This window comes from Anolis carolinensis, unplaced genomic scaffold, assembly GCF_035594765.1.
Source record: "Anolis carolinensis isolate JA03-04 unplaced genomic scaffold, rAnoCar3.1.pri scaffold_15, whole genome shotgun sequence".
Lineage (NCBI taxonomy): Eukaryota > Metazoa > Chordata > Lepidosauria > Squamata > Dactyloidae > Anolis > Anolis carolinensis.
Genome location: NW_026943826.1, coordinates 4305265 through 4329023, shown reverse-complemented (window position 1 = coordinate 4329023; position 23759 = coordinate 4305265). Strand labels below are relative to the sequence as shown.

General features: G+C 39.9%; 1 protein-coding gene across 9 annotated transcripts in view; it reads left to right on the top strand.

Annotated features, from left to right (window-relative positions):
* The window catches only part of mtor (mechanistic target of rapamycin kinase), a 169517-nt gene that overhangs the window by 119057 nt on the left and 26701 nt on the right, over window positions 1-23759 (top strand). For all 9 annotated transcript variants that reach the window (XM_062965865.1, XM_062965864.1, XM_062965862.1 and 6 more), the window contains 13 exons: window positions 1365-1480; window positions 3244-3361; window positions 4753-4959; window positions 6898-6998; window positions 7191-7287; window positions 8723-8821; window positions 8905-9027; window positions 11603-11785; window positions 13866-14000; window positions 15506-15680; window positions 17616-17751; window positions 21054-21201; window positions 23088-23210. In XM_062965865.1, coding sequence (XP_062821935.1) covers window positions 1365-1480; window positions 3244-3361; window positions 4753-4959; window positions 6898-6998; window positions 7191-7287; window positions 8723-8821; window positions 8905-9027; window positions 11603-11785; window positions 13866-14000; window positions 15506-15680; window positions 17616-17751; window positions 21054-21201; window positions 23088-23210 — 1761 coding nt within the window. The remainder of the gene's footprint in view (window positions 1-1364; window positions 1481-3243; window positions 3362-4752; window positions 4960-6897; window positions 6999-7190; window positions 7288-8722; window positions 8822-8904; window positions 9028-11602; window positions 11786-13865; window positions 14001-15505; window positions 15681-17615; window positions 17752-21053; window positions 21202-23087; window positions 23211-23759) is intronic.

Sequence of the window (23759 nt, the reverse complement as noted above, 5' to 3'; positions counted from 1 at the left end):
TCGCCGTTCAAATCTAGGCACTTACCATAGCGATGAATGAGCTTTGCAACTCCCTTCCCACTAAATTCTGCCACTTGCTTCCTCAACCAGCTGATCACCCCTTTCCGCAGCTGCGCAGCGTCATCAGAATTGTTGGAAACAAGTGGTTGAGGATGCAAGCGGCAGAATTTAGTGGGGAAGGAGTTGCAAAGCTCATTCATCGCTATGATAAGTGCCTAGATTTGAATGGCAACTATGTTGAGAAGTGGTATTTGGGTGTGGCTTTCAACTGCATATGGTAAATGTTTTCTCCTATACTTTTTGAGGGTGCAAGCGGCACAGTTTTGTGGGGAAGGAGTTGCAAAGCTCATTCATCGCTATGATAAGTGCCTAGATTTGAATGGCGACTACGTGAGATGTGGTATTTGGGTGTGGCTTTCAACTGCATATGGTAAATGTTTTCTCCTAGACTTTGTTCATTTTTAATTCCAAAACGTAATCTACTTTGTGGATAGCCCTCGTACATAACACATTTATATTATACCACCTACTTGTTATTAACTGCTGTCAGATTAACTTTAACGCGTGGCTTGTGAACTATAACCTTAGCTTGTTATGTCAGTCATGAGAAAATGAATCCCCCGAGGCTGCCTTTTTAAAAGATTCTGGCCCCATCTGAGATCATTGAACTCTTCCTTTTTCTTTTTGGAATAAAGAAAAGGCCTTGAGGACCTTTTAAGTGACCTTTTGAGGCCCTTGACACCATGTAACATCAGAATGACCTCCAATCTGCGATTTTCATGGAGGCAGACAGACTACAAGCAGAGGCATAATACTATTGCTTGAATGATCCATTGGAACTTGTGCCACAAATACAATGGAACTTGTGCCACCGCCTGGGTCAAAGAACTGGTGAGATCACAAGCCTGAAAAGGTTACTCTGAAAAAACTACTCTGGGACTTCTGAATTCAGTTTTGGAGCACAAGACTCCTGACTCATGATCGAGGAAAAAACAAAGTATGGATCATCAATGTTGCAATCCCAGGCGACAGCAGAATCGATGAGAAGCCACTGGAAAAGTTGACAGGTGGTCCCGGTAGTGATGGGCACATTGGATGCCATGCCAAAAGATCTCAGCCGGCATTTGGAAACAATAGACATTGACAAAATCATGATCTGCCAGCTGCAAAAGGCCACCCTACTGGGATCTGCACGCATCACCCGAAAATACATCACATAGTCCTAGACACTTGGGAAGTGTTCGACTTGTGATTTTGTGATACGAGATGCAGCATGTCTATCTTGTTTGCTGTGTCATAATAAAATAATACACAATAACAGCAGTGTAGCGTGTTAATGCGTGTCTTCGTGCTGTCTGTTTTAGATTGACGCCTTCCAGCACATGCAGCACTTTGTCCAGACGATGCAGCAGCAGGCCCAGCATGCCATTGCCACCGAAGACCAGCAGCACCGGCAAGAGCTCCACAAACTCATGGCTCGGTGAGTGCTCCACATCCAGTGATTTCGTTGGGGTGTTAGAACAACACTCAAGCAAAACATACAAGATAATAATTGAAATCAAGGGGAGGAAAATAAAGGATGCTTTATTAAGAGAGATATGGGAGGAAGATTTAGGGATTAGGATAAGGGAAGTGGATTGGATACAGTTATAGGATCAAAGACATTTAAGGAACTTATCAATACGTGTTAAAGAAAATTATTATAAATTGGTTTGGAAATGGTATTTAACACCAGTAAAGATAGCAAACATTAATAAAAATGTCACAAAAATTGTTAGAGAGGTTGCCAGGAGGTGGGCACATATATACATATGTGGTGGCAATGTAAATATGTAAATGTATTTTGGGGGAAGGTATTTAGAGAAATAGAAGCCATAATGAATATGAAGATGGGAAAAAGTGCAAGTATTGCATTGTTGTCATTATTTAATGTCAAGAAACTGAAAAAAAACAGAGAAGGATGCCATAAACAACATGTTAACAGTAGCAAGGTTGTTGATAGCAAGGAACTGGAAAGGTTACAAATTGAAGAATGGTATAAAGAACTATGGAAATTAGCAATAAATGATAAGTTGACATGTAGGTTAAGAGTTAGGAAAGGGGGTTGGAAGGAAAATGACTTCGACGAGGGTTGGGGAAAATTTATTGAGAAGGATTTAAAAGAAGTAGACGGGAAATTACCTCCACAAGAAGAAATGGTATTTTGGAAAGAAAATGTAAATTGAAGTGGCTCAGGGGGGCACAGAGGTGAAAAGAAACAACATACAAGATATATATACATATACAGTTGATGCAATGAAATAAGTGTGAAATATAAGAGTGTTAATGGTACTGATGTATTGATGTATTTTAAGAAAACCAATTTTTTAAAAAAGAACAACATTCAAGGAGGCCATGCATTGTAAGCCATATCTTGTAATATTCGGCAGGGCTGTGGCGCAGGCTGGTTAGCAGCCAGCTGCAACAAATCACTCTGACCAAGAGGTCATGGGTTCAAGGCCAGCCCGTGCCTGTGTCTGTCTCTGTCTCTGTCCTATGTTATGGCATTGGATTGTTTGCCCTATATGTGTGCAATGTGATCAGCCCTGAGTCCCCTTCGGTGTGAGAAGGGCAGAATATAAATACTGTAAATAAATCTATATATATATAAAAGAGTGATGGAATCCTGGCGACCGCCAAAACAACAAAACTAAACACCCCACAATCTCGAAAATTGATAACACAACCCATCATCCACGCCTCTAGGTTGATACAACAAAAAGAAAAGAAAAATAGAGTCCTAATTAGAGGGAGAGGAATAATTGTTTTTATCCAATTGCTGCCAGTTAGAAGGCTAAGCTCCGCCCTCTTGGTCTCCTAGCAACCCACTCACCCAGGGGACAGGCAGAGTTAGGCCTCACTTAGGCCTCTTCCACACTGCCTATAAAATACAGATTATCAGATTTTAACTGGATTAGATGGCAGTGTAGACTCAAGGCCCTTCCACACAGCTATAGAACCCATTTATAATCTTATATTATCTGCTTTAACTGGATTATCTGGACTCCACACCTTTACCCTTTACCCTAACTACCACCAATTCCTCAATACTTTATTTCCCATACCACCATACTTCACCACAGCAACGTGTGGTCGGGCACAGCTAGTAAATAATATTAAGATCAACTCCTGGCAGCAAGATCATAAACCGAAGAACTCGTAAACTGTGTCCCATTAGCTTCCTCTGCTTCCTCCTCTTCTCAGGTGTTTCCTGAAACTGGGCGAGTGGCAACTCAACCTGCAAGGTATTAATGAGAGCACCATCCCCAAGGTCTTGCAGTACTACAGCGCCTCCACGGAGCACGACCGCAATTGGTACAAGGTAAACCACGAGACGCGGGCAGAGTGCCCGTTTTGCATGCAGGGGGGCCTGGGTTCAATCCCTGATGGATGGGAAAGAGCCTTACATTCAGGAGACCCGCAGAGTGGACCATTAACCCGTTACAAATTTGGTTGCGGTTAATGGAGTTAATTTATGGCTAAGGCAAAAGTATCTGACTGTTTGACCAAGATTACTTTTAATCAAAGAAGCCCTCTTATTTTGCCATAAATGAGCAGATTAAGCACAGAACCACAAGATTTAAATGGTAGACTTTATGTAGAGCAGTGGTTCCCAACCTCTGGTCCCCAAGAACTGTTACTACATGATTGCAGTGAGAGCGACTGGTCTCATAAATCTTTTGGCAATGGGGATGTCAGGAGGGGAGAGGCTGACTACCCACGAAAGGCATGACAATAAGCCTCCTGACTGCTGCTTCTCCTCCTCCTCCCTCTCCCTGAGTAGAATCTTTCCATGTGGCGCCTCAAGTGGGGGTGCCTTGTCTTTGTTTTTAGGCCTGTTTCTGGGGTTATTTGGGGTGCTGATTCAGAAAATGGCATTGGATAGACCACATCTGCTCTAGATTATTAAATATGGTTTTCTATGGGTGAGCAATTTGTATAATGATTACCTAATTTGATGTTTAATCAACTTTTCCTGAATCCCTTATTATTATCCAACATATTCACTTATCCAACATTCTGCCAGCCTATTTATGTTGGATGAGTGAGACTCTACTGTATATTTATAATTTTATATTATCTGCTTAGAACTGGATAAAATGCACACAATAAAATGCACACTGAAGTGGATTATATGGCAGTGTGGAGTCAAGATAATCCAGTTCAAAGCAGATAATATAAGATTATAAACGGGTTATATAGCTGTGTGGAAGGGCCTTGAGTCTACACTGCCATATAATCCAGTTCAAATCTTCTAATCTGTATTTTATAGGCAGTGTGGAAGAGGCCTAAGTGAGGCCTAACTCTACCTGTCCCCTGAGCTGAGTGGGTTGCTAGGAGAGCAAGTGGGCAGAGCTTAGCCTTTAACTGGCAGCAGTTGGATAAAAACAATTATTCCTCTCCCTCTAATTAGGACTTCATTTTTCTTTTCTTTTTGTTGTATGAACGCAGAGGCATGGATGAGGGGTTGTGCTGACAAGTTTTGTGTTTCTGGGATGTGTAGTTTTGTTGTTTTGTCCTAGGCCGAAATTTCATTACCTTTTTATATATATAGATTGTATGTACATTTGACTTGCGAGCCACCCTGAGTCCCCTTCGGGGTGAGAAGGGCGGGGTATAAATGTCACTAATAATAATAATAATAATAATAATAATAATAATAATAATAATAATAATAATAATAATAAAAATGGTGCTTTTGGCATCCTGCAGGCCTGGCATGCTTGGGCGGTGATGAACTTTGAGGCCGTGCTTCACTACAAGCACCAGAACCAGGCTCGGGACGAGAAGAAGAAGCTGCGCCATACCAGCGGGGCCAGCGTTGCCAGTGCCAATGCGGAGGGCAGCAACAGCGAGAGCGAGGCCGAAAGCGCAGAGAACAGCCCGGTCCCGTCGCCGGTCCAAAAGAAAGTGACAGAGGTGAGCCTCGCGTTGGCTTTGTGGGCTTCTTCCTGCCTTCCTTCCTCCATCTCCTATCCAGGACCCCTCTGGTTCTCAATGGGTCCACATACACAAACTTTGGCATGCAAAGATTTATTGAAAATCTTGTGGATATACCTTCAGAATATGTATATAAGGTGTATATATATCTTTCCACCATGTCTCCTGTATCAATTTAACAATATAATAATATATAATGCTCATATTATACTACAGTAATATTATAATACAGGGTGTTTGAAAAAGAACTCCCTAGTTCTCATTAATTTATACTTAAAACTAGGGAGTTCTTTTTCAAACACCCTGTATATTTTATATACAGTAGAGTCTCACTTATCCAAGCCTCGCTTATTCAAGCTTCTGGATTATCCAATGCATTTTTGTAGTCAATGTTTTCAATATATCGTGATATTTTGGTGCTAAATTCGTAAATACAATAATTACTACATAACATTACTGCGTATTGAACTACTTTTTCTGTCAAATTTGTTGTATAACGTGATGTTTTGGTGCTTAATTTGTAAAATAATAACCTAATTTGATGTTTAATAGGCTTTTCCTTAATCTCTCCTGATTATCCAACATATTCGCTTATCCAACGTTCTGCCGGCCCATTTATGTTGGATAAGCAAGACTCTACTGTACATATAATATTGATAATAATATTATGATGTAATGCATTATAATAATAATATACTATTATAATTGTATATTTATATTACCATATAAGCCGACCCGAATATAAGCCGGGGCACCTAATTTTACCACAAAAACTGGGAAAACTTATTGACTCGAGTATAAGACGAGGGTGGGAAATGCAGCAGCTACAGGTCAATTTCAAAAATAAAATAGATATTAATAAAATTGCATTATTTGAAGCATCAGTAGGTTAAATGTTTTTGAATATTCATATAGAACTGTAATTTAAGATAATAATAAGACTTTAATAAGATAAGACTGTCCAACTCTGAATACCTATATACTCAAGTATAAGCCAACCTGAATAGAAGCCGGCCAGGACCCTCACTCGAGTATAAGCCGAGGGGAGCTTTTTTCAGCCCTAAAAAAGGGCTGAAAAACTAGGCTTATACTCAAGTATATACAGTGAATGTAATATTACTAATAATATTGCAATATAGTCGTATAGTACAATATAATAATGCTTATATAGTGCATATATTGTGCTATACTAATAATATAATTTATTGTATGTATATATAACTTGTAAGCTGTCCTGAGTGCCTTTCGGAGTGAGAAGGGCTAGATATAAATGTCGCTAATAAATAAATACATGCATACATATGGAATGAATGGAGCCCCTGTGGGTTAAACCATTGAGCTGCTGAACTTGCTGACCGAAAAGTTGGCGGTTCAAGTCCGGGGAGTGGAGTAAGCTCCTGCTGTCAGCTCCAGCTTCTGCCAACCTAGCAGTTTGAAAATATGCAAATGTGAGTAGATCAATAGGTACTGCTCTGGCGGAAAGGTAACGGCGCTCCATGCAGTCATGCCATTGGCCACATGACCTTGGAGGTGTCTATGGACAACGCCGGCTCTTCGGCTTAGAAATGAAGATGAGCACCAATCCTTGGAGTCGGACACGACTGGACTTAACGTCAGGGGAAAACTTTACCTTTACCTATGTAATGAATATCGTATGTAGACTCAGATCCCATCTCCAAGGTATCTCATGACGTATATGTAAATATTCCAAAATCTGGAAAAAGGCAACACACTTCTGGTCTCAAGTATTTGAGATATGAGGGATGCTTAACCTGTATAAAATTATTCAGCTTCTTCTGCTTTCTTGAGGACTGATGGGTATATATTTCCTTCAATTTTGAAATGGTCATATGACTGGTCAAATAAATAAATAGTAATAATAATAATTATTATTGTTAATATTTCCTTCCACAACAGGACTTGTCCAAAACCCTGCTGTTGTACACCGTTCCAGCCGTGCAGGGCTTCTTCCGCTCCATCTCCTTGTCCCGAGGAAACAACTTGCAGGATACTCTCAGGTACTAATCAATGGGAAAAGATCCCACAGTTTAGTTTCTCATGCATTTCATTGTCAAGACTCTCTATTTTGTTTCCCAGGCTTTGCTTTGAGAGGAAGGCAAGTGGTTGGGCGTGAAACCTTGCTCTCTTGGCCTGTGTGTTTTGGAAGTTTTTTTGGTTTGAAATAACTCACTCAACTTCTCTTTCTTCAGAGTCCTCACTTTGTGGTTCGACTATGGTCACTGGCCTGAGGTCAATGAGGCCTTGGTGGAAGGGGTCAAAGCCATCCAGATCGATACCTGGCTACAGGTAAGGGACTGGTTTTAAAACCAGGACTCCTTTTCTAATTCAAAATAACCACAAACTAAAAATCTTCAAGCCCACCTGAAGGAGGACATCATTCCACCATGTCTCCTGTGCCAATATAATAATACATAATAACCATATTATGCTATACTAATAATATAATATATTGTATATGCATGTAATGTTAATAATATTATAATGTAATATTACTAATAATATTACAATATAGTGTCATAGTACATTATAGTACAGTAGAGTCTCACTTATCCAAGACCCGCTTATCCAAGCTTCTGGATTATCCAATGCATTTTTGTAGTCAATGTTTTCAATATATCATGATATTTTGGTGCTAAATTCATAAATACAGTACAGTAGAGTTGCTTATCCAACGTAAACAGGCTAGCAGAATGTTGGATAAGCGAATATGTTGGATAATAAGGAGAGATTAAGGAAAAGCCTATTAAACATCAAATTAGGTTGTGATTTTACAAATTAAGCACCAAAACTTCATGTTTAACAACAAATTTGACAGAAAAAGTAGTTCAATACGCAGAAATGCTATGTAGTAATTAATGTATTTATGAATTTAGCACCAAAATATCACGATATATTGAAAACATTGACTACAAAAATGCGTTTGATAATCCAGAACGTTGGATAAGCGAGTGTTGGATAAGTGAGACTCTACTGTAATTACAACATAACATTACTGCGTTACAACAATGTTATGTTGTAATTACTGTATTTACAAATTTAGCACCAAAATATATTGAAAACATTAACTACAAAAATGGCTTGGATAATCCAGAAGCTTGGATAAGCTAGGCTTGGATAAGTGAGACTCTACTGTATTATTATTATTGTGCTGCTGTGAACCATGAAAATGAACACAATCTGGCTCCAAGTACTGTATTTTAAAACTCTAAAATCAGGACAGTAAATAAAGAACAACTCTCTGAAAACAGGGGATTTCCAGACATGAAACAATCAGGGCCAGCTAACACTTCCCAACGAAAGATTCCCCCAGGGAGGAAACAGGCTTTGAAGCTGAAAGGCCATTCTAATCACATGCTAATCATTCTGGCTAATTGCAGCATTCATACTTGCCTCCAACAAACAACAAAAAGAACAGCCAGAAATATTGTATATTCACAAGCTTTAGGAAATAACATATACTAACTACCACCAATTCCTCAATACTTTATTTCCCATACCACCACACTTTGCCACAGCAGCGCGTGGCTGGGCAGAGCTAGTATTATAATATATTGTATGTACCTATAACTTGCGAGCTGCCCTGAGTGCCCTTCGGGGTGAGAAGGGCAGGATATAAATGTTGCTAAATAGATAAACATGTCAATATAGCTTTGTTGCAGCTAGATTAACAATGTTTGCACATAATGCTTGGCTTCAGTGTTCATTTCCAAATCCCAACCAGGTCATCCCTCAACTCATTGCGAGGATCGATACCCCTCGCCCGTTGGTGGGCCGCCTCATTTACCAGCTTCTGACGGATATTGGGCGCTACCATCCGCAGGTGAGCTTCACTTGCCTTTCCTCCTCTGCCAAATCTTTCTTGGGACTCCAAGCTGTTTATAAATGCCTCCCCTCTCGCCACAGGCTTTGATCTACCCCTTGACGGTGGCTTCCAAGTCGACCACGACTGCCCGCCACAACGCCGCCAACAAGATCCTGAAGAACATGTGCGAACACAGCAACACTCTGGTCCAGCAGGCCATGATGGTGAGTTCTTCCTCTCTTTTCCCAATCACTTTGAAGAGAAAAAGAGATCCATTACTCAGATATGTTTCTCACTTCTTGTTATCTCAAAATGCGTAGTGCCTCCTGAATGAACAAGTCTCTTCCCTCCTTTTTCACCCATACATTATTATTATTATTATTATTATTATTATTATTATTATTATTAATAATCATAATCATAATAATAATAATAAAACTTGACTTGATTGAAGTCAAAAAACTCCTCAAAACACAGCAGACAAAGAATCAGTACAAGAAAACCGCACTACAAACAAGCTGACAGCTGGCACAACTGCATGGGCAGTTCCTTGACAAAATTGAAGGAAAAGTTGATAAGGAGAAGACCTGACTATGGCTCACGAATGGGACCCTGGAGAAGGAGACAGAAGGCCTGATCCTTGCAGCCCAGGAGCAAGCCATCAGGACAAATGCAATTAAGGCCAAGATCGAAAAATCAGCTGATGACCCAAAATGCAGACTGTGCAAGGAAACCGACGAAACCATTGATCATATCCTCAGCTGCTGTAGGAAAATTGCACAGACAGACTACAAACAGGCACAACTATGTGGCCCAAATGATCCACTGGGACTTATGCCTCAAGTACCACCTGCCAGCAGCAAAGAACTGGTGGGATCACAAACCTGCAAAAGTATTGGAAAATGAGCATGCAAAGATACTGTGGGACTTCCGAATCCAGACTGACAAAGTTCTAGAACACAACACACCAGACCTCACAGTTGTGGAAAAGAAAAAGGTTTGGATCATTGATGTCGCCATCCCAGGTGACAGTTGCATTGACGAAAAACAACAGGAAAAACTCAGGACCTCAAGATTGAACTTCAAAGACTCTGGCAGAAACCAGTACAGGTGGTCCCGGTGGTTACGTTCCAATGAATCATTTGGGCCACATAGTTGTGCCTCTGTTTGTAGTCTGTCTGTGCCATTTTCTTACAGCAGCTGAGGATATGATCCATGGTTTCATCAGCTTCCTTGCAGAGTCTGCATTTTGGGTCATCAGCTGATTTTTTGATTTTGGCCTTAATTGCATTTGTTCTGATGGCTTGCTCCTGGGCTGCAAGGATTAGGCCTTCTGTCTCCTCCTCCTCCTTCTCCTCCTCCTCCTCCTCCTCCTCCTCCTCCTCCTCCTCCTCCTCCTCCTCCTCCTCCTCCTCCTCCTCCTCCTCCTCCTCGTCATTATTATTATTATTATTATTATTATTATTATTATTATTATTATTATTATTATTATTATGTGTAGTCCAGATCCATCATTGTTGGATTCATTGTGCACTCTGGATGTAGGTGAACTACAACTCCTATATATTCCTCCAAAGACTGCCAGTAATTTTTGTTGGTCATGGGGGTTCTGTGTGACAAGTGAGTTGCAGGTCCATCATTGGTGGAGTTCAGAGTATTCTTAGATTGCAGGTGAACTATACATCCGGTACCTACAACTCGTATTGATGATGATGAGCTTTGGCTTTTTGCATGTCTTCCCTTTGTTCTTTCAAACACTTTTAATTATGGTTCTCAAATGTGTAGTCATCCCTCCACATTTGTCTTTGGCTCCCTCTAGCAGTGACTGCCTGAAGGATGGAGATCTGCAGTGATATAATACCCTCCGGTGTTTCTTTTCCCTCCCAATTGAAAGGCATTTGCTCCTGCAGAGGAGCACGTGTCCAAGCCATTTTTCCTGTTGAAAATCCACCAGAAAGGCCACGTGCAGGAAACCTCACCACTTGCAACCGATAGATAGGTTTTTCTAGAAAAACACAGGTGGATTTGCAGGCCTGGCGTAGTCTTTTTCTACATGTGGCTGTCTCACATCTATTCATCTGCACTTGAATAAGCACCACAGTATTTTCCTTGGAAGTCATGATGTGTTCTTAGTTGAAGGTGTTGCACTCCAGGCCTGGAAACACCTATGGCCAATGCACCACGCATGAGTCCAGGAATATAAGTCAACAGTTAGTTGTAAAAAAACATATACAGGGCATATAATACGAAGATATACGAGGGCTATCCAGAAAGTAGATTACGTTTTGGAATTAAAAATAAACAAAGGATAGGAGAAAACATTTACCATATGCAGTTGAAAGCCACACCCAAATACCACTTCTCAACATGGTCGCCATTGAAGTCTAGGCACTTATCATAGTGATAAAGGAGTTTGGAAAGCCCTTCCCCACCAAACTTTGCTGCTTGGCCTTCCCACAGCTGCGTCCTGGCTCGCTCTTCTAAGGTTTTGCAAGAAGCACACCTTTCCTGTCCCAAAAAACGGTCGCCATAACCTTTCTTGCAAGCATTTGCAAAACAGAAGAGCGATCCAGGATGAGCGTGGGGGAAAGTTGAGTGCATGCACATGCGCAGCTGTGGTTGAGGACGCGAATCTAATGCGCACCCTCATTTTCGCAACGTGTCGGGCTTAGCAGATGAGGCTGGGTCCCATTTGTGAGCCATAGCCAGGCTTATTAATAAACATTATTATTATTATTATTATTATTATTATTATTATTTGAGTTTCAAAGCCATGGTTTCTCTCTTTTCCGTTCCCAGGTGAGTGAAGAGCTCATCCGCGTGGCCATCCTTTGGCATGAGATGTGGCACGAAGGGCTGGAGGAGGCCTCCCGCCTGTATTTCGGGGAGAGGAACGTCAAGGGGATGTTTGAAGTGCTGGAGCCGCTGCACGCCATGATGGAGCGCGGGCCTCAGACGCTCAAGGAGACCTCCTTCAATCAGGTAGGGATGGTTGCCATATTGAATCACACCTCAGTCTGTCACAAGTTGGCAGCTGCGAGGCAGAAAAGTGTTAGTGCGCCTTCCTTATATCTTGTGAAGCCGTGGGAGAAACATGCAGATCTTTACAAAATATTTATTTGTTTATCATGTCAGAAGGAAATTGAGAATACAGCTATCTCTATCTATCTATATATATAAAAGAGTGATGGAATCCTGGCGACCGCCAAAACAACAAAACTAAACACCCCACAACCTCGAAAATTGACAACACAACCCATCATCCATGCCTCTAGGTTGATACAACAAAAAGAAAAGAAAAATAAAGTCCTAATTAGAGGGAGAGGAATAATTGTTTTTATCCAATTGCTGCTAGTTAGAAGGCTAAGCTCCGCCCACTTGGTCTCCTAGCAACCCACTCACCCAGGGGACAGGCAGAGTTAGGCCTCACTTAGGCCTCTTCCACACTGCCTATAAAATACAGATTATCAGATTTTAACTGGATTAGATGGCAGTGTAGACTCAAGGCCCTTCCACACAGCTATATAACCCATGTAATCTTATATTATCTGCTTTAACTGGATTATCTGGACTCCACACCTTTACCCTTTACCTTAACTACCACCAATTCCTCAATACTTTATTTCCCATACCACCATACTTCACCACAGCAACGCGTGGCCGGGCACAGCTAGTATTGTATATACTCGAGTATAAGCCTAGTTTTTCAGCCCTTTTTTAGGACTGAAAAAACCTCCCCGGCTTATACTCGGATAAGGGTCCTGGTGGGCTTATATTCAGGTCGTCTTATACTCAAGTATATATGGTATATTTATTATTTTTCTCTATTATTATTGGTATTGTTACATTTATTATTTTACTCAATTATTACTATTACATTTATTATTTTACTCTATTATTGTTACTTTTACATTTATTTTACTCTATTTTTATTATTATTAATACATTTATTATTTTATTGCATTTATTATTATTACATTTATTATTTTACTCTATTATTGTTGTTACTTTTACATTTATTTTACTCCATTTTTATTATTATTATTACATTTATTATTTTACTGCATTTATTATTATTACATTTATTATTTCACTCTATTATTATTAAAAGGATACATAAGCACATTTACATTGAAGAAGATGAAAATAATGAAATTACAGTTTGATGTAAAGATTCAAAAACATTTAAACTACTGATACCTCAATTTATGTAATTTTATTGGTATCTCGGCTTATATTGGAGTCAATGTTTTCCCAGTTTTTTTGTGGTAAAATTAGGTGCCTCAGCTTATATTCGGGTCGGCTTATACCGCAGTATATACGGTATATAAAAATGTAATGTTCGTTTTACTATGGAGTAAACAACAAAACCAAATTTGGCCACAAAAGACATAGTCATCCAAACTATGTCTTTCAATCAAAAAAACCTAGAAAAATAGTCCAAATTACAGAGAATGAAGAAGAGCCGTTTTCCCCCTAACTGCCAGTCAGAAAGGTAGGCTCCGCTGCCTTTAGCCCCGCTCCCTGCTGCCTTTAGGCCCCGCCCCCTTCATATCCTAGCAACTCCCTCAGCCACAATGGTGCCAGGGCACAGGCAGAGTGCACTTAGGCCTGATCCACACTCCCTATACAATACAGATTATCTGGTTTGAACTGGATTATATGGCAGTGTAGACTCAAGGTCCTTCCACATAGCTATATTACCCATTTATAATCTTGAACTGGATTATCTTGAGTCCAGACTGCCATATAATCCACTTCTAAGCAGATAATATAAGATTATAAATATAATATGAAATAATTACTGTGGTATAATAATACAGAACAATATAATCTCTAAAACCAGGACAGTAAATAAAGAGTCTCTCTCATCTCTAAAAATGATGATGATGATGATGATGATGATGATGATGATGATGATGATGATGATGATGATGATGATAGGCTCCCTCTGTCCTCGAATGTGCTCCAATTTCTGGGTTAATGTTCACCCCAAATCTAGCCAGAAGCTCCTCCCATCACCAGATGCAAATGTTCATTTCCTTCCTCTGTTATTCTACAGGCTTATGGCAGAGATTTAATGGAAGCCCAGGAGTGGTGTCGGAAATACATGAAATCGGGAAACGTTAAAGACCTCACTCAGGCCTGGGATCTCTACTACCATGTTTTCCGGCGTATTTCGAAGCAATTGCCTCAGGTGAAAAGACCAGTACATTTATTTATTTACTTACTTACTTACTTACTTACTGCATTTATATACCACCCTTCTCACCCCAAAGGGGACTTGGAGCGGCTTATAAATAATATTTACATATAGTGTATTATATCACTAGCACAGCACAACACTAGCACTATATACCAGCATATTGCACCACACCACTATACTGTAATATTACCCGTAATATTACATGTAATAAATACAGTAGAGTCTCACTTATCCAACATAAACGAGCCGGCAAAATGTTGGATAAGTGAAAATCTTGGATAATAAGGAAGGATTAAGGAAAAGCCTATTAAGCATCAAATTACGTTATGATTTTACAAATTAGGAGCCAAAACATCATGTTTTACAATAAATTTGACAGAAAAAGCAGTTCAATACACAGCAATGTTATGTAGTACTTACTGTATTTACGAATTTAACACCAAAACAACACAATGTATTGAAAAGATTGACTACAAAAACATTGACTACTAAAAGCCAGACTGCGTTGGATAATCCAGAATGTTGGATAAGCGAATGTTGGATAAGTGAGACTCTAATACATAATTAATATTATTATATTGTATTATTATTAGTATTATGGAGTCCCTGGTGGCGCAGCGTGTTAAAGCGCTGAGCTGCTGAAGTTGTGGACCAAAAGGTCACAGGTTTGAATGCAGGGAGTGGAGTGAGCACCTGCTGTTAGCCCCAGCTCCTGTCGACCTAGCAGTTCGAAAACATGCAAACGTGAGTCGATCAATAGGTACTGCTTCTGCGGGAAAATAACGGTGCTTTATGGCTCCTTCAGTGTGCGTTTGAACAGCACCCAACATGATAGACCCTTATCTCCAACACTTTGCCTCCTAGCACTTTATTTCCCTTCCTATTTACCGTATCCCACATGATTCCAGCCGATGCTCTGTCACTGTCCATGCACTTTATTAAAAGGCCTTGAAATCATGTATCTTCTTAGGCCTGATCCCCCCCCCCCCCCCCTTTTGCCCATAGTGGTTGATGTCTGTATTTTTTATTTGCTTGGCTATTCATTTCTTATTGTATGCAATGTTTTTAATTGATTATTTTAAATGACTGTTGTATCTTTGTTCTAAATTTTTGCCATTTGCGCAACAGTTTAAACTGTTTATACTTGGTTTCTGTTTGGGCTGTGCCCCCATGTTAGCCGCCCAGAGTCCCTTCGGAGAGATGGTGGCGGGATAGAAAAAATAAAGTATTATTATTATTAATGCAGTCATGCCTATGGCCACATGACCTTGGAGGTGTCTATGGACAACGCCGGCTCTTCGGCTTAGAAATGGAGATGAGTACCAAACCCCAGAGTCGGACACGACTGGACTTTACCTTTACTTAGTAGTATTATATTGCATTACATAATAATAATATTTCCCCCTAATGGATCTGCTTTTACCAGTTGTTCATTGGGAACTTTGTAGCCCCCCTCCCCATTAAAGAGACTCTTCTCTTTGCCTCTAAACATATAGCTGACCTCCTTGGAGCTCCAGTATGTCTCCCCGAAGCTCCTCATGTGCCGGGACCTGGAGCTGGCCGTCCCTGGGACCTACGATCCCAACCAGCCCATCATCCGCATCCAGTCCATCGCTCCATCGCTGCAAGTGATCACATCCAAACAGCGGCCGAGGAAGCTGACTTTAATGGGTGAGACATTAAGAAATTACCCCATTGGCGTGTCTCATTAAGAGCCACATTCACTGTTTTAACATGGTGAGATGTATTCCACACTGGGCATGTGTATTCAGCAGCAGAGTAGCTATGCGCAAGGGCAGATATCTTCACTGTGTTTGGTTGTGATCCCCAGGTTGTGCCAGTCAGCTTTCGTATAATATTATTTCTAGCACCTACTTTGTGCTTGATATTTAAGCAGTGCCTCTTGTAAGTCCGGAGCAACTCCCACGTGTTTTGCTGTGCTGCAATGCTCCAGTGGCGTTCCTTCCCAGGTAATTCTCAGAGCTCGAGATGCTTGTTTGTTCTTAAGGTGAAAAACGCACATCTGCGTTTCAGATGGATTAGGAATCATCTGGTTTTCTCTGTAATATATATATTACATGTAATATATATATATATATATATATATATATATATATATATATATTATATATATGTATTATAATAATATGTAAAACATGCCAATGTGAGTAGATCAATAGGTACTGCTCAGGTGGGAAGGTAACAGTGCTCCATACAGTCATGCCAGTGACCACATGACCTTGGAGGTGTCTACGGACAACGCCGGCTCTTCTGCTTAGACATGGAGATACATATATATATAACCCCCAGAGTCGGACACGACTGGACTTAATGGCAGGGGAAACCTTTACCTTACCTTTTTAGGCAGTAATTTGTCAAAGTACAGCATAGACCTTTATTATTTATTTATTTGCTACATTTATATGCTGCCCTTCTCATCCCGAAGGGGACTCAGAGCGGCTTAGAAATTAAATTTACATACAATATTATATTATTAGCCTAGCACAATACTGGCAATAAATTACCATATTGTACTATATCTATATACTAGCTGTGCCTGGCCACGTGTTGCTGTGGAGAAGTATTGTGGTATGGGAAATAAAGTATTGAGGAATTGATGGTAGTTAAGGTAAAGGGTAAAGGTTTTCTCCTGACATTAAGTCCAGTTGTGTCCGACTGCACACTGAAGTGGATTATATGGCAGTGTGGAGTCAAGATAATCCAGTTCAAAGCAGAAAATATACGATTCTAAATAATAATAATAATAATAATAATAATAATAATAATAACAACAACAACAACAACAACAACAACAACAACAACTTTATTCTTATACCCCGCCCCATCTCCCCAAAGGGACTCGGGGCGGCTTACATGGGGCCTTGCCCAGACACAACAATATAAAAGCAAAAGCAAAACAATAAAACAAATTATTCAACAATAAAACATCAACATCGATAAAAACAGTCATAAAAGGTCAACATACAAAATAAAATGTTAAATGGGTTATATAGCTGTGTGGAAGGGCCTTGAGTCTACACTGCCATACAATCCAGTTCAAATCACATAATCTGTATTTTATAGGCAGTGTGGAAGAGGCCTAAGTGAGGCCTAACTCTGCATGTCCCCTGGGCTGAGTGGGTTGCTAGGAGACCAAGTGGGCGGAGCTTAGCCTTCTAACTGGCAGCAACTGGATAAAAACAATTATTCCTCTCCCTCTAATTATGACTTTATTTTTCTTTTCTTTTTGTTGTATGAACGTAGAGGCATGGATGGGGGGTTGTGCTTCCAAGTTTAGTGTTTCTGGGATGTGTAGTTTTGTTGTTTTGTCCTAGGCCAAAATTTCATTACCCTTTTATATATATAGATTGTAATATTATTAATAATGTTACATGTAATATATAATATATAATTAATATTATTGTATTATTAATATTATGTTGTATTACAAAATAATTTTATTAATATTATATGCATGTACAATATTGGTTTGGTTGGAACGCTGAAAGGTATCAGATACAGTACCATGTGTACTATGATGGGAAACGGTGAGCGCAGATTCCTCCTTGATTTCCCATTCAGCTTTGGAGACCTTTCTCTTTGCAGGAAGCAACGGCCACGAATTTGTGTTCCTTCTGAAAGGCCACGAAGACCTTCGTCAAGATGAAAGAGTGATGCAGCTTTTCGGCCTGGTGAACACCTTGCTGGCCAACGACCCCACTTCCCTGCGTAAAAACCTCAGGTGCCTCTCTCAAAATGTAGCCTTTTTTTCCCTTACCAATTAGCACATTTTATTAAAAGCTCCCAGTGGTGCCGCGGGTTAAATCACTGAGCTGCTGAACTTGCAGACCGACAGCTTGGTGGTTTGAATCTCCCACTGTTAGCCCCAGCTTCTGCCAACCTAGCAGTTTGAAAACATGCAAATGTGAGTAGATCAATAGATACCGCTCCGGGGGAAGTTAACAGCACTCTGTACAGTCATGCCAGCCACATGACCTAAGAGGTGTCTATGGACAACGCTGGCTCTTCGGCTTAGAAATGGAGATGAACACTAGAGTTGGACACAGCTAGACTTAATGTCAGGGGAAAACCTTTTCCTTACTAAAAGCTCAATAAAATTATGTTGGCATACATGTGGCAAAACAGGAATGTGGTTGAAATGTGGCTAAGTAGGAAACTAAGCTGGAATTAGAAAGGAGTAAAAATTGAGCTATAGCAGAAAAATATGTAATCTCTATTCCTTGTATTGGTTGATTTTGTTTCTTTAATACTTCCGCAGTATAATGATGACAGTTAAACTATGCAATCCAATAAAATAATAGTAATAATAATAATAATAATGGATAAGCAAGTGGTCAGCAGAGTTGTGTTGTCAGGATGAACGGATTGAGAAGAGTCAGTTTGAGATGGCAATCTAGTTTGAAACAAATGCTCCCTCTCCCATCACTTTTAAAACATACCTGGGGACATCAAATACTGTTTTTATTATGTTCGTTCATGCTGTTGTATGTTGTTTTGACAACTAACTGTTTTGTACATGCTGGAAACCGCCCTGAGTCATCTTAAGGAGATGGAGCGGTATATAATTTTATTATTTTATTGTCTGACGCAGCAAACAAGATAGATATGCTGGATTTTATATCACAAAATCACAAGTCAAACCCTTCCCAAGTGTCTAGGACTGTGTGATGTATTTTCAGATGATGTGGGCAGATCCCAGTCGGGTGGCCTTTTGCAGTTGGCAGATCGTGATTTTGTCAATATCTATTGTTTCCAAATGCCGGCTGAGATTTTTTGGCACGGCACCCAGTGTGCCCATCACCACCGGGACCACCTGCACTGGTATCTGCCAGAGTCTTTGCAGTTCAATCTTGAGGTCCTGATAGCGGCTGAGTTTTTCCTGTTGTTTTTCGTCGATGCGACTGTCACCTGGGATGGCGACATCAATGATCCAAACCTTTTTCTTTTCCACAACTGTCATGTCTGGTGTGTTGTGTTCCAGAACTTTGTCAGTCTGGATTCGGAAGTCCCACAGTATCTTTGCGTGCTCATTTTCCAATACTTTTGCAGGTTTGTGATCCCACCAGTTCTTTGCTGCTGGGAGGTGGTACTTGAGGCATAAGTTCCAATGAATCATTTGGGCCACAGAGTTGTGCCTCTGTTTGTAGTGTGTCGGTGCGATTTTCTTACAGCAGCTGAGGAGATGATCAGTGGTTTTGTCGGTTTCCTTGCACAATCTGCATTTTGGGTCATGAGCTGATTTTTCGATCTTGGCCTTAATTGCCTTTGTCCTGATGGCTTGCTCCTGGGCTGCAAGGATCAGGCCTTCTGTCTCCTTCTTCAGAGTCCCATTCGTGAGCCAGAGCCAGGTCTTCTCCTTATCAGCTTTTCCTTCAATTTTGTCAAGGAACTTTCCGTGCAATGTTTTGTTGTGTCAGTTGTCAGCTCTAGTTTGTAGTGCGGTTTTCTTGTACTGTTTTTTTTGTCTGCTGTGTTTTGAGGAGTTTCTGATTTTTGACTTCACTTTGCTTTACATATTCTGCCAGGGCATGTTCTTCTTTGACTGCTTGTTTTACTTGTAAGAGTCCTCTGCCATCTGATCTTCTAGGCAGATATAGCCGGTCAACATCACTGCGGGGGTGCAGTGAATGATGAATGGTCATGAATTTTCTTGTTTTTCTGTCCAAATTGTCCAGTTCCGCCTGTGTCCAGCAGTATATCTTATGACAGGTATGGCCCAGGTGTTTGTGGCCTTGATGGTGTTGCCTCCATTGAGCTTGCTTTTGAGATTTTTTCTCACTCTTTGTGTGTATTATTTGCTTGCCACAGTTTCACATGTTCATGCTTGATGTTGTTCAGCTGCAATATGCCCAGATATTTATAGGTCTCTGGCTGGTGACACTTTATTGTTTGGCCATTTCAATGATTTTTCCCTTCTTCGATGCCACTGTCGAACATTTGCCCAAACCAAACTCCATGCTGATATTAGTGCTAAAAATTCGGACAGTGTTGGTCAGAGACTGGATTTCAGTTTCCGTTTTCCCCTACAGCTTCAGGTCATCCATGTACATTAGGCAAGCCCCCACACTAACAGCCTTCAAGAAAGACTTGAAAACATGGCTCTTTCGCTGTGCTTTTGGGGAGTAACCATTTTATATTTCTTTTCCATTGCTCCCTCTAATATCTATCCTCCAGAATACCCCACTTCCTTATGACCCTGTTCGCTATGGTTTTTATTTTTATGTCTTTCTCACCCTGAGTTTTAACTTAATGTTCATGTGGTCTGCCCTTGTTTTTCATTGTCTCCTTGTTTTATTTTGTAATGGATATTATTATTTATTGTATTGCTTATTGTATTGTGATGTGCTGTTCTTTTATATGCTGTTTATATTGTATTGTCTTGGGCATGGCCCCATGTAAGCCGCCCCGAGTCCCCGTTGGGGAGATGGTGGCAGGGTATAAATAAAGTTTTATTATTATTATTATTATTATTATTATTATTATTATTATTATTACATCAGATGCGAAATTTTGTGAGATTTCTTAGATGTTTGATAGCTGAGATTTGTTTTTTATTTTGTTTGTTTTTATTTTGTTTGTTATTGTTATTATTTTATTATGACACAGCAAACAATATAGATATGCTGGATTTCATATCACAAAATCACAAGTCGAACACTTCCCAAGTGTCTAGGACTGTGTGATGTATTTTCGGATGATGCGCACAGATCCCAGCAGGGTGGCCTTTTGCAGTTGGCAGATCGTAATTTTGTCAATGTCTATTGATTATTGTTTATTATTTATTTATTATTATTTATTATTGTAATAAAATTATTATTATTATTATTATTATTATTATTATTATTATTATTATTATTATTATTATTGGCTAGGATTCAGTCGTGCAGTCACAGGTGTCTAACCTTGTGTTACAGAGCCATAACCGGTCTGAATTCCCCCAAAAACATTGGCCACAATTGTAGCAAAGGGAAATAGCCCTCAAAGCCTATTTTAAAAGCTCAATTCATTCCTTTTCTTTCCCAGCATCCAGCGATACGCGGTCATCCCCCTCTCGACAAACTCAGGCCTCATTGGCTGGGTGCCCCACTGCGACACCCTCCACGCCTTGATCCGGGACTATCGGGAGAAGAAGAAGATCCTGCTCAACATTGAGCACCGCATCATGCTGCGGGTAAGGCCTGAAGGAGAAGAAGGACTTCTAGCATGTGTTGGGCCAAACAGATATCCAAAGCAAGTCTATGTATCGTACATACTCGAGTATAAGCCGACCCGACTATAAGCCGAGGCAGCTAATTTTACCACAAAAAACTGGGAAAACTTATTGACTCGAGTATAAGCCGAGGGTGGGAAATGCAGCAGCTATGGGTAAATTTCAAAAATAAAATTAGATACCAATAAAATTACATTAATTGAGGCATCAGTGGGTTAAATGTTTTGAATATTTACTGAAAAAAGTAAAGTAACTCTGTAAGTGGAAAAGCAACAATAACTTTATAATAATCATCATCAACAACAGCTTCATTTGAACCCTGCCCTATCTCTCTCACGCTGGGGACTCAGACCAGCTTCCAACATAGTAACAGGCAAACATATAATGCTTACATAAACAATGCAGAGCTAGATATAGATCTATCATGATATATACTAATTTCACATGTGTATTTCCCCCTGAAACCTTTGCAAATCCTCTCTCTATGTGCATTTTCCTCCTGCAATATTTCCAAGCCCGATTCAATGTTTATATCTATCTAGACAAATGTGTGTGTGTGTGTGCACGCGCATTTTCCCTCTGCACTTGCAAGCGTGTGAGGGTAAAACTCATATAAAATTCATATATAAAATTAATGTATACATATAGGAACAGATATACAGGTACATGGAAATCTCTAGTTATCTATATTTACATAAATTTGCAAAGACCTGTAAACATATGAGGGGAAAATTCATATATTAATGTCTTTGTAGGGGGAACATCTATATAAATATTTAGAAGCTTTGCGGCATGCATTGACCCAAGGAAGGAATGCAAGCAAAGCCCCTCTAAAAACAACTTTGTCCTCTTTTCTCCTGCCCTTTCCCACCTCTTTTCTTTCTCCCTTTTTCAAACTCTAAAAGTAGCTAGAAAAGGCTTTTTAAAACTTCTCTCCCCCTCCCAAAAAAGCCCACCTCATTTTTGTTTCCTTAGGAATAAAAAGAAATACACACCTTCTGTTGCTCTCTTTTCCCTTTTTCTCTCCCTTTGGACTCAAATGTTCTTGCAATAATAGTAGTGGTAACAATAATAACAACCCTACTGGGATCTGCACGCATCATCTGAAAATACATCACACAGTCCTAGACACTTGGGAAGTGTTTGACTTGTGATTTTGTGATACGAAATCCAGCATATCTATCTTGTTTGCTGTGTCATAATAAAATAATAATAATAATAATAATAATAATAATAATAATAATAGCAATAATAATATAATAACTTTATTTTTATACCCCGCCACATCTCCCCGAAGGGACTCGGGGCGGCTTACATGGGGCCTTGCCCGATACAACAATATAATAACAATAACAAAACAATAACACAATTATCCCAACAATAAAAACATCAGCATCAATAAAACAGTCATTAAATGAATCGTGCAAATTTGCAAGACTATCTTTTTTTCTTCCCCTTCTGCCCATGCAATCTGGCTTGCAAGGGTTTCTCTCACACTCTCCTTTTGCTTTTGAAATCATTCACTTCTTCTCTGTCTCGCTCTCAAAAAAATGTAAGATAACCAGCCTGGAAGGAGAAGCAGAGGAGCGAGGTTTTGGAAAAGAAAACATACTGTGGCCTTCAGGCTCTGCTGCTGTCTTGACCTTGACCTGAATATAAGCCGGGGGAGGCTTTTTCAGCTCATAAAGAAGGGCTGAAAAACTCGGCTTATCTTCGAGTATATACGGTAGCTCCATTCTCTCCCACAGTTCCTCTTAGACTGACCTCAAGAAGGTATATCGGGATCCTGGAGGGAAAAAAAACACAACTGTGGCTAAATGCGATAATTTCTCTCACTTTTTTCCCAGATGGCTCCCGACTACGACCACCTCACTCTCATGCAGAAAGTGGAGGTGTTCGAACACGCCGTGAACAACACTGCGGGAGATGACCTGGCCAAGCTGCTCTGGCTGAAGAGCCCTAGCTCGGAGGTACAGCCGGCACGGAGGCTTCACTTTTTTTTAAACATACATTTTTATTAAAGTTTCAGATAGTATATACCAGGGGTCCCCAAACTAAGGCCCGGGGGCCGGATGCGGCCCTCCAAGGTCATTTACCTGGCCCGCGGCCTCCGTTTTATAATATAATATTTTATATCATTTTAATAATATATTGTATTTACATATAATATTGATAATAATATTATAATGTTATACAATATAATACTAATACCATATAATAATATTAATTATATGTTATATATCTATATATATAAAAGAGTGATGGCATCACGGCAACCCACAAAACAACAAAACTACAGGCCCCCCAACCTCGAAATTTGACAACACAACCCATCATCCACGCCTCTAGGTTGATACAACAAAAAGAAAAGAAAAATAAAGTCCTAATTAGAGAGAGAGGAATAATTGTTTTTATCCAATTGCTGCCAGTTCGAAGGCTAAGCTCCTCCAACTTGGTCTCCTAGCAACCCAATAAAAATAATAAAAACACTAAAAATTAATACAATAAAATACTATAAT